The 11,410-nt window shown below is 34.2% G+C and overlaps 1 protein-coding gene across 1 annotated transcript; it reads right to left on the minus strand.

Annotated features, from left to right (window-relative positions):
* Positions 1–842: 842 nt before the first annotated feature.
* LOC125206096 (putative late blight resistance protein homolog R1A-3) lies at positions 843–3,683 on the minus strand. The gene has a single exon (XM_048105399.2). It carries the CDS (start codon positions 3,636–3,638, stop codon positions 888–890), a length of 2,751 nt encoding a protein of 916 aa, XP_047961356.1. The 5' UTR covers positions 3,639–3,683; the 3' UTR covers positions 843–887.
* Between the last annotated feature and the right edge of the window lie 7,727 nt (positions 3,684–11,410).

Consider the following 11,410-nt stretch of genomic DNA (forward strand, 5'->3'; position numbering starts at 1 on the left):
AGGAATAATAGGGCGACGATAGCAACATGGAGGCGGAAGGTCCAAAGGTATGGCGACGAAAGATGGAATGAGGTGTACTTCAAATCCATAGGAAATAGATATGATAGATGACTAAATAGAAAATATATCATGGTCTTGAAATAATTAATGCTCCCTCCATTTCAAGAAAATACATATAATTGGAATGACACAAAAATTAATGCATAATTAATAAAGTAAGAGAGATAAATGAAAATTATTGTAAGAAAATTATTGTTAAAATACTGGTAGTGGAAAGTGAGAGCCACATTATTATTAGTATTTATTGGTGGGCTCTAGTGATATAAATTGTAAATAAATGAAAAATGAAAATATCCTTATTTTTATGGGACGGAAGAATATAAAGTATGTATGAACTTTCTAAATTTGAAAAAGTTAAACAACGCATTACCGTTACACATCATTTTATTTACAACTTATATCGTTACGCTACACTACTAATGATGTGGAGCCCACTTTCCACTAATACTATTTACACTATCATTTATTTCTGTCTTACTTTACCAATTATACGTTAAAACCCGTGTCGAATCAAATATTCATACTTTTAAGAGACGGTTGAAATATTTTGTTTAAAATGTTAATGTTTCCATTAAATTAGCATCTAAAGATATCTAATACTCCTTTTTTTCCATTATAACGGAGACAATTTAATTTGGCTTGGAGATTAAGATATTTTCCCTCCGTCCACCAATACAAGTGGATTTTTGACCCGATACGAGTTTTAAGAAAAAACAATCGAATTAGTGTTAGTAGATTGTTGGATCCATCTCCTAAATTGAAAAGTTTCAAATTTGAAAACGGACAAAAAAATAAAGAGTTTCTATTTTTAGGAAACAAATGGCGTATTATACAACTTCAAAGTTAGGACCTGCCAAATTCAACAATGCTTCATTTCTATTACGCGGAAGCCGAACCTGAATAAGAAAGGGAAGATCGTCCCCTTGTAAATACATTTGTTCTTCTACAATCTCTTTCGCACATGTCACGACTAATTCACCACAAAAATCCATCCATATTTTTTGGATCGTCGGTATGTACCCAATTTCAGACGGGATATTCTTCAATCCATTTATATGAAAAAGACGTAGTTTCTCCAGTCGTGGAAAGATGGAGCTCGCTTCAGCAGTCCATTGTTTCAGGCTAGGAATCGAAAACAATCCCAAGTATTTGAGGCAAGGGAATTGCCCATCAAATATTTCCCACTTGCCTGTTCCAAAACACCCTTCCCACAACTTGAACTTCTCAAGAAGGGGCAACGAACCTATCTTTTGCAATACGTTTTCCCATTCAAAGTGATCTTCCATATCAAGAGTCAAACTCTTGAGTGTTCGGGGAAAGATAATCTTATACAAAGAGGCATTCCCACTAAAATCGTACCAAGACGATATATGAAGAGATTCTAATTTACATAGAAATTTAATATTGCTCAAACAATAATAATCATCATCGTCCATTCCCTTGCTCCCTGAATATCTTATCCTCAATTTCTTGATATTGGGAATTCTCTTAACCACTTCTTTATCGCACTTAAAATTAAGTGCTCCTTCAAGTACCACTAGATTCTCCATGACTCCAGCATCACTCGGAGGATCCGGGAGAAGCAATCTTCTTCCAAAATCTATATGCCTCAATTGAGGCATTTTCCACATCTCAGTAGGCCCAATAGACTCACATGGACAAGAAACAATCAATGTTTGCAAATTCCAAAAGTGATTGAAAGAAGAAAATATTGAGGACATGTTAGCAGCTTTCACAGCGAGCTGTCGCAAGTTAACATATCCAGACACAAGGCAATTCACGTATCTTTCGTATTCGAATGTACGGAATTTGTATGCATGAATTGTCCTCAACAATTCAAAATTCTGGCATAATGGAACTTTCCCATGCTCGCAAATAACGGAACGAGCATGTGACATACATTGCAAGTCATCAAGGAGTTTATCCTTTGAAATAGTCTTGCGTATAACAATGCGGCGTTGGATATTTACGCCTCGAGGACTATATTCTCCTATCACGTGATAGAACCCTTCTTTCTTGGCCTGGTTTAGACAGAGGTCTCTTACCAAATCATGAACTTTAACTAGTTTTATGTTTCCAGTAGATCCCAATTCATCAACTAGAATGAGATTTCTGTCTATTAAATCCTTTACAAACCCTTTCCCAATTGTTTCCAAACTTCTCCCATCTATTGGTTTAAGAAATCCTTCACAAACCCACAGTTTGACGAGTGTTGAGACGCTAATCGCATCATCTTCCTCAAACACCCCCATGTATAAAAAACAAGGCTTTAAGTGAACGGGCAAATGGTTGTAGCTCATTTTCAACAATTTCAAGCAATCCTGATCATTGTCCAAATTTACTACTGAAGTTAAGTTGTTCCTTATTGTTGCCCAACATTCTTGTGATTGTTCCATATTTTTCAAAAGACCACCCACTACAACAATTGATAGAGGGAGCCCTCTGCAATTGTTTGCAATTTCCTTTCCAATTTTCTCCAATTCAAGAGTACAACGTTCATCTCCAAACACTATTTTGGATAATAGGATCCAACTGCTCGCCTCATCAAGAAATTCCACTTGATGGCTATAATGACTATTTAATTGTGAGCTCAATTGTGATAGCCTAGTCGTCACCATTATTCGACTGTTATTCTCGTTGTTAGGAAAGAAATATTGTATCTCATTCCAAGACTCAATATTCCACATATCATCCATTACAATTAGAAACCTCTTACCCGACAAATATTGGTAGAGCTCTAATCCTAATTCTTCTTCACTGCTTTCACTTAATTGTTTCTTGTCTTTGTTAGTGGCTTGAGAAACAAGTTCACATAAAATTTCTCTCGTGTTGTAATGTTCAAAAATAGTAGCCCAAGCACAAATATCAAATCGCTCCTTAATAACTTGTTGCGAATAAACAGTTTGAGCAAGAGCAGTCTTACCTATCCCGCCCATTCCTGTGATGGGAATGACTTGGCGTCCAGGTTCATCCGCAACGAGCTTTTCCATGATCCCATGTAAGACATGATCAGAGAATACCATTGTGCCAGTACTCTTCCTCCCAATGGAAGAAGAGACAGATCTACGCCGTTGATCACATAGCACCACCACCTCCTCTGCGTTGGTCTCCATAGCCACTCTCTTAATCCGATCCATTTCTTCTATCACATTTTGCATATCTTGATGCAACTTGTTCGGTTCATCATCGTCATCATCATTATGATTTGATGAGACATTTCTCGAATCCTTGGTACCTCGAAAGCAATTGAAGGAGCATCTGATTTTGGTTACTTCGGATCTGCCAGCCGCATAAGTTGCATCTTTAATGGATCTAGTGAGCTGATTTTTGTGGACAATATGAGATTCAATAACATCTTCAGCCGCATAAGCTGCATCAGCAATACGCATCTCCAATGGATCTGCTTCGTCGTGGTTAGGAACAGGGGACTTGTATGCTTGGAGAAATTCCAGTAGGAATATACCATATTCAATGAGAGACTGAATTTGGGGTTTGTGGAGAGAGATGGGAGGGGAATGATGGTTTTTGATGGAATCTATCATATTCATTAGTGAAACAAGGGCTGCATAAGCTGCCATCAGGGTGTTTTCTGAAAGAATATGTAGCTTATACTAACACAATAATAAAGAACGAACAATAGTAGTGGATATGTTTGGTACAAACAAGTGGTTAACATTAAAGTCCAAGTTGCAATTTTTAAAAGGATATGCCAGGTGTTATATTTCATTTCTTTTGTCTTGATTATACCCCTTTTGTCCATCCTTAGTTGACTTACTTCACTCAGTTACTTTTTTTTAAATATAAATTAAAATGGATGGAAAAATTTAATGAAATAGTATAAATTATATTTTTATATACTATTATTAATTTTATAATAATATACGAAATAAAAATTAAATTAGCTAAGATTATTATTATTGAAGTATTTTGAAGTGCTTTTATAATGGAGCAAATAAAAAGCATATCTGTAAGAATATTTATGTATGAGAGATATTCAAATAACATCTTTTTTATTGATCCAAATATATTCTAGTATAAGCAACCTGGGATATTTATAAGAATACTCCCTCCGTTTCTTGTTAATTGAGTTTTTTTTTCAGTACAGAGTTTAAAAATAATGTGTTAATTTGATGATAAATAAAATAAAAGAGAATAAATTAGAAAGAGAAATGAAGAGAGAATAAAGTAAAAGGAATTATTATATTTTGCCAAATAGAAATACTTATTTATATTAGAACTTTCTAAAAATAGAAAAATGACTATTAATATGGAACGGAGCTAGTACTTTTAGGGGAAGTATTCAACTAAATCTTTTAGATGGGAAAAAGCAAACTATCGAATAAAAGTAGTCAACAATAAATGATTAAAATATCAAAGCAAGAAACTTGCAAGAGTTACGAGTTAGAACATATGCAAAAGTATTGTTTGATCGACGAACCCAAGCGATTTCTGCATCAACATTTATAGTAGTACACCCTTTGTTCCACAATAAGAGTCATGTTTTGACATTTCGGTTCGTTCCAAAAGAAGCGTCCTATTTCACTTATACCATAAGTAGACCCATATTCCACTGACATTTTGTTATAAAACTAAGAGCATCCACAATGGATTCCCTAGTGGGAGCCCTAGTGAGAGAGCCCTAATGGTTGCCACATCAGTATGCCCTATCTTTCTGCAATGGTGGAGCCCTAGTGGATGCCCTATCTCTTATCCATTTTTCATTTCAATTTTAATGTTATTTTTTTTATATTTTCACATATTATAAATAGAAAAATTAAATACTAAATTAAATGAAAATCATGCATTACTTAATTTTAAAAAAAGAATTTATAAATTTCATATTTAATTTTTATCAAATAAAAAAATAGAAAAATATAAATACACTATTATAGAACACAATAAATTTAAATAAAACACTTACATTAATCGAATAAAATGGAAAAAGTATAATAATAAAGGTCAAAATAAAAAGAATATGTTGAGTTTGGGGCTTGAACACACAAATTTTTACAAATTTTTACCATTAGGCTAAACATAGATTATGTATTGAAATCAAACAAATTTTCACATAAAGCAACAAAAAACTCTCTTTTAAGTGTAAAACTAATTGTCTCACATTGAAATCACAAAGAAATTTGGAGTTGAAAACCTATCTATAAAACTACCATTTGTCCCACATCGAAATCACAATGAAAGTTGGAGTTGAAAACCTATCTATAAAAGGTTTACTCAAGTAATGCAAAACTTGCTCATTTAGTGTAAAGGATTATATTCTACAAAATATATTCTTTCACTAATTCACGTATCCGTCTTTTAGTATGGATCGTTGTGAAATTATAGTTTTTTATTTCAAGTTAAAAAATGATTTTTTAATTTAAAAATTGATTTTTTAGAATTAAAAATCGGTTTTTATAATTAAAAATCATTTTTTTTATAAAAATTTTTTTAAGATCGGGCTCGGGCGTTTTTTCGCAATGGGCGCCCGATCTCACGCCCGATGGATCGGGCGAGAGATCGGTCGCAATTGAATGTTCGGTCGTCCTCGGGCGCGCCCGACATCTGCAATGGATGCCCGACGACGCCCGAGCCCGATCTCGGACGATCGGGCGTGAGATCGGGCATCCATTGTGGATGCTCTAATGTATATAGGTGAGACTCATATTCTACTAACTTATTCAATCTATTTTTCTTTACATTTCTTAAAACTCGTGTCATAATCAAATAGGACTCCTATTACATGACGGAGGAAACAATTGTTAACACTCGGAGAAGACTACTACTCTCTATGCACCGGCATACAATACCAAGACCACATCGCAAGACATAGTTGATAAAAATACTACTTCCTCCGTCCTTTAAAGAGGTATCTTTACCTCTCCAAGGGGAGAGGTAAAATAAGAAGGGATAACGTCAATTAGAACATCTCCAAGTGGAGAGGTAAATGAAGGTATTTGAGAAGGTATTACACTTTGTGGATTTTAATGTTTGGTACTATTATTTTAATTTTAAAAATATGATTTACCTTTTTATATATTATTTCTCTTTGGAATGTGTTATTTTTAAGAAGAGTATATTTCACTTTATGAGAAGGTAAATAGATAATACCTTTCATGGGTATTGTTAGGTTGAGATTTTTGGGCATAATTGAGAACTAAGATGCATTTTCAACCACTCATTCACAATTTTCGCGCGATGTCAACTGCTGAGACATTATGTCAACTAGGGGGCATAATTGTCATTTTCTCGTGATGTCAACTACTGAGACATTATGTCAACTACGATGTCAACAACAAACGTTATGTATGTCAACTATTATGTCAACTACGATGTCAACAACAAACGTTATTTATGTCAACTATTATGTCAACAACAACATTTTACAAATAATTAATGCCAACAACAGATATTTTCATGTCAACAACCTATATTATTTATGTCAACAACAACGTTTTACATATATTTCATATCAACAACAATGTTTTACATATAATTTATGTCAACAACATTTTTCATAAAATTTATGTCAACGACCTATATAATTTATGTCACCAACAAACGTTATTATGTCAACGAGCAAATGCAAGTGACTTGCGAAGCAGAGAGGCATAAATCGAATTAAATAAAAAAAAATGCGAGATCTCTCCTTAAATCGCGATATAAAAGCGAAATTCAGCATTGAAATGAGCAGAAATCTTTTCAGATTTTTCCCCAAATGTTCAAGGATTTTGATAAAAACAGCGAAAATCGCGAAGATGAACCTTAAAATAGTCGACTTTCTGCATTCTACACAGAGCTCCGGCGACAAACGCGAACAGCAGCAGCGAAAACAGAGGTAGCAATTTCTCTCACTAAAAATCAGTTCACATCCAACACAATTGATAATGCAAAGCCTAATACTTCCACATCCATAATCGAATCAACAATTAAGCTTCCGGCGAAGCGACGGCGTGAGAAGCGAAGGCTGTTCGGAGCTTCGTACAGCAGGAGCGGCGAAGCACGGTGAACAGCGGTGACTTTAAACCGCGCGCGAGAGAGAGGACGTGTCTGGAGGCGCCGTCGTCTCTGGCTTGATTGATGATCGGAGAAGACGATTGATAGTGGCGATAGGCTGCACGGTCAGTAGCACCGGCGAGCGCTACAAATTGGAGCCGGAGAGAGAGGGCAGCGGCCGAGAGGAAATTGAGAGAGAAAGGAGGAGTTGAAGATGTGTCATTATGAAATTACCATTCTGCCATTTCATAATAAATTGATCTAAGAATATTTTTTGTGTGGCAAAATCTGGACCACTCATTTCATAAAAAATGAGTGGATGATATTGCATCTCATTTCTCAATTACCCTAAAAATCTCAATTGATCATGGACCCCTCTTTCATTTATCTTTCCTTGTTAGAAATGCTCTTAGATCCTCCAATCAAAGAAAGGACAAACATGAATTGGTGGATTTCAACCACAACATTATAATGCATAATATAGTCGCAAATTGCAATCTAAATAACACAACCATAAGTGGTCAATAAGACATCAAAGCGAAATGAGAACAATAACAAGAATAAAGAAAATGGACGGAAAAGTAAGAGCACCCATGCCTTCTTCAACACAAATTGATCATTCATTTATAAATGCAAATTGATCGTGTTTTATGCAAAATTTGTTTCTAGTTAATGATATCTGAAATGAATGTAAGCAGTGAGCCACTATGGGGCCTAGGGGTCACATGGCCCCGTTTCATACTCCATTTAATAGATATTCCCTCCGTCCTATTTAAAATGAAATATTTGGAAATCAACATGAGATTTTATATAGTGTTGTTTAATGAGTTAATGAAAAGAAAGAGTAAAGTAAGAGAGATGAAAAAGTAGATATAAAGTTGTTTTCATTTTAGGAAATGTTTCATTTTTAACGAGACAACAAAAAAAAGAAAACGTTTCATTTTTAATGGGATAGAGGGAGTATAATCAGTCCCATAAAAATAAATCATTTGATATGAGCACGGGTGTTAATGCATAATTGGTAAAGTAATAGAGAATGAAAAAAAGTAGTTGAAATTGTGTGGTAGATAGTGGAGCCCATAAATAATAAAGTAAAGAAGGAGAAAAAAGTTTCCATAAATGGATATGGACTATTTGTATGGGACAGGTGAAAAAGGAAATATGACATATTTATATGAGACGACGGGGGAGTATATGCCTACCCAAACACCAATACTAGTGCAGTAGGTGTATATACCTTTTTGCCTCTCAAGTGTGAAGTCCCGTGTTAAGAGCACTAGCAATGGGGGCCGATCGCAAGGGCCAAGCGATTGGCCCCCCCATCGGGTCTCATAGGCTTCGATTGTGGGGAGGGGGCCTATCGCTCATCCCCTACGGCTTCGCCCCATGTCCCATCAATCGCCCCAGCCTGGCATATAGGCTCCGCATCGGCCGTGCGATGGATTGCGGAGGCTCGGGCCGATGGCGGAGCCGACGTTCATATTTTTTTTTAAAATTAATTTTTTTAATTTTCTTCTCCTATTATAAATACCCCAATCTCTTCTCCTTCATTTCACACACCCACATGATCTACTTCACATTTTTTTCTCGCTAGAAATGTCTTTTAATTTCTCTTCAATATTGTAATATATCGAAGAATGAATTTATTATGTAATTTTATTTATATTTTTTAGACATTTATGCTCTATTTAGTTTTTAAAATGAAATATATTTTTGTCATATGTTACGTTGTTTTTAATTTACATCAACAATTAAAAGTGAAATAAAATAGTAATGATGTTGAAATGAGATGAGCTCTGAGATGGATTCTGATTGTAGGGAGATAGGCTCTGAGATGGATCTGCTGATAGGCGCTTTAAGATTTCTCTAAGGGATCTGATCATAGATCTTTTTCTATATATTTATTATATTTGTCATGAAATCATCAAGTCTTTTTGAACCGCCACTAATGACAACGTTCTCTCATTTTTACACTTTATTCGCCAAATTACGTGTTCAACTAATTTAATTATTGTCAATATTATTCATGATTAGAAAACAGCAATATATATTTAGTAAATTTAACTGTAAAACTATTCCTTATATTCGAAAAATTTATTTTGTTATTTTATTTACTACCATTCATTTGATATATCATCATGAAGCACACCAAATTATAGATTTTATTGCAAGATTATTGTAAAATTTTAAATGATTAATAATTTATTTGTTATTATGGTGCTTAGTCAATAATGAAGAGCATTATTAATAAGTAAAGATAAAAATGTTTCCATTTTTGGTAATGGCTCATCTTGATAGGGACATACCAAAAAGGAAAGTGGGTCATCTTCAATGGGACGGAAGGAGTACAAGTTTTAAATGAAATGTGAGTGGAATGAGTTAGTTGAATGTAGGACCCTATTACTCCATTTATTAGGGATGTCGGTGTAGCCCGCAACTCATGGGCTGGCCCGAATAGTCCGCCAAATTTATATGGTTAGGGTTGAAAATTTATAGCCCGATAAAATTAAGCCCGATTATCCCGCACCCGAATAACCCTCATTCCGTTAGGGCTAGACCCGAAAACCCGATAAAATTTCAATACTCTATTTTTTTACTCCTAATTCGACATTTCATTGATTAAATGTATAATATAGATCACTAAAATATAACTTTCAATTTTATATTAAATATAAAAGTTGTATATTGAATTTTTATTAATATAATACTCCATCCGTCCACGAATAAGAGTCCAATTTTTCCATTTTGGTCCGTCCACGAATAAGAGTCCCGGTTCATAATTATCATAAAATGTAAAGAGACCCCACATTCCACTAACACTGGGACCCCTATTCCACTAACTTTCTTCCACCCACTTTTCTTAACATTTCTTAAAATCCGCACCATTTAGAAATGAGACTCTTAATCGTGGACGGAGGGGGTAATTAATAAATAAATTAAAATTTTCAAATTCACATAAAAAATGTTTAAATTTCTAAAACATGCATTAAAATTTCACAAAATATCTCCAATATTAGTATTTGATCATGTTTATGATTGAGTTTGAGCATATATCTCAAATTTATCATAATTAAATATTTTATATTTTATGAGTATAGCTAATTTTCATCATTGTTTATTGGATTGATCGAATGTTAATATTATCGGTAGTAACCCGATTAACCGACTGGGCTAGCCCAAAATCCGAGCTTTTAGGGTTAGGATTGAACTTTTATAACCCGAAAGAAATCACAATCCAATATTCCAATTAGTCTGCACCCGATTGACCCGCAACCCGAGTAGGTCAGGCCCGAAGCCCGATGGGCCGGCCCGATTGGTATCCCTACCATTTATAGTAAAAAATGAACCGGGATTCCTATTCGCAGACGGAGAGAGTAGAAGTTATAGAAAAACAGACAATTCAAGTTTTTATTATTAACGTAATTTCTAGAATTATTATAGTTGAGAACAATTTTTTTAGTGTACGATAGGCTAGTTTTCGTCACTCGGATGTGATCACTTTTCGCACTTATTAGTTGAATATTTGCATGAAAAGATGCTATTTTGGCAGGGAATTGAGCTTATGCTTTGGAGGCATTGTAGAAAGGCATTTATGTTGAGTGATGCAAAAAGGAGGCAAAATGTGCAAGAATTGGAAAAAAAAATCGGAAGACCCAAACTGCGTGTTGGACTTGCCAGTTTGAACCCGACTGAAAAATGATTAAAACCACTTGCACACACTTATCAAGGACAAACCTCACATGCTACACACGCCCATTTCAGCCCTTGGAGAGTAAAAAAGAAAGGAAAATATCTTTTATTGGATATATGTATTGAAAACCCTTTTGACTTTCCAACAACACTGAGTCACTTATCATTCTTAGCTTTAGTTTAGTATTAGTCAATGTTTTAAAAACCGGACCGGTGACCGAACCGGCGAGGCTACTGGTTCATGGTTCAACTGGTCCAACCTGTCGAACCATCGGTCTAACCGTTTTACTGTAGCATTTATACATATATGAGTATATAATTAAAGGTGTGTGATCAAATACTAACTAAGTTATGGTAATAACTAATAACTAATATCAATTTTGTATGTTAAAAATATCAACACAAAGACATAAATTTATCAATCTTATTGTGTTGATAAACTTATGTCTTTGTGTTGATATTTAAATTTACATGTTGTATTGATATAATTATGTCTTTGTATTGATAATTTTAATACACTGAATTGAAAGTTATTAGTTATTACTGTAATTAGTTAGCACACTAACCCAACCCATTAATTAAATACCTATTTATTATAAAACACTTGTTTTCAAAACATGTAAATAAACAAGCATTAATGCAATATATAATTTAATTTCAAATAATATAT

This window comes from Salvia hispanica, chromosome 6, assembly GCF_029641045.1.
Source record: "Salvia hispanica isolate PSC_SH4W2 chromosome 6, Shi_PSC_v1, whole genome shotgun sequence".
Lineage (NCBI taxonomy): Eukaryota > Viridiplantae > Streptophyta > Magnoliopsida > Lamiales > Lamiaceae > Salvia > Salvia hispanica.

Coding starts and splice junctions, on each gene's coding strand:
- LOC125206096 (XM_048105399.2), bottom strand. CDS start 3,638: ATGGCAGCTTATGCAGCCCTTGTTTCACTAATGAATATGATAGATTCC.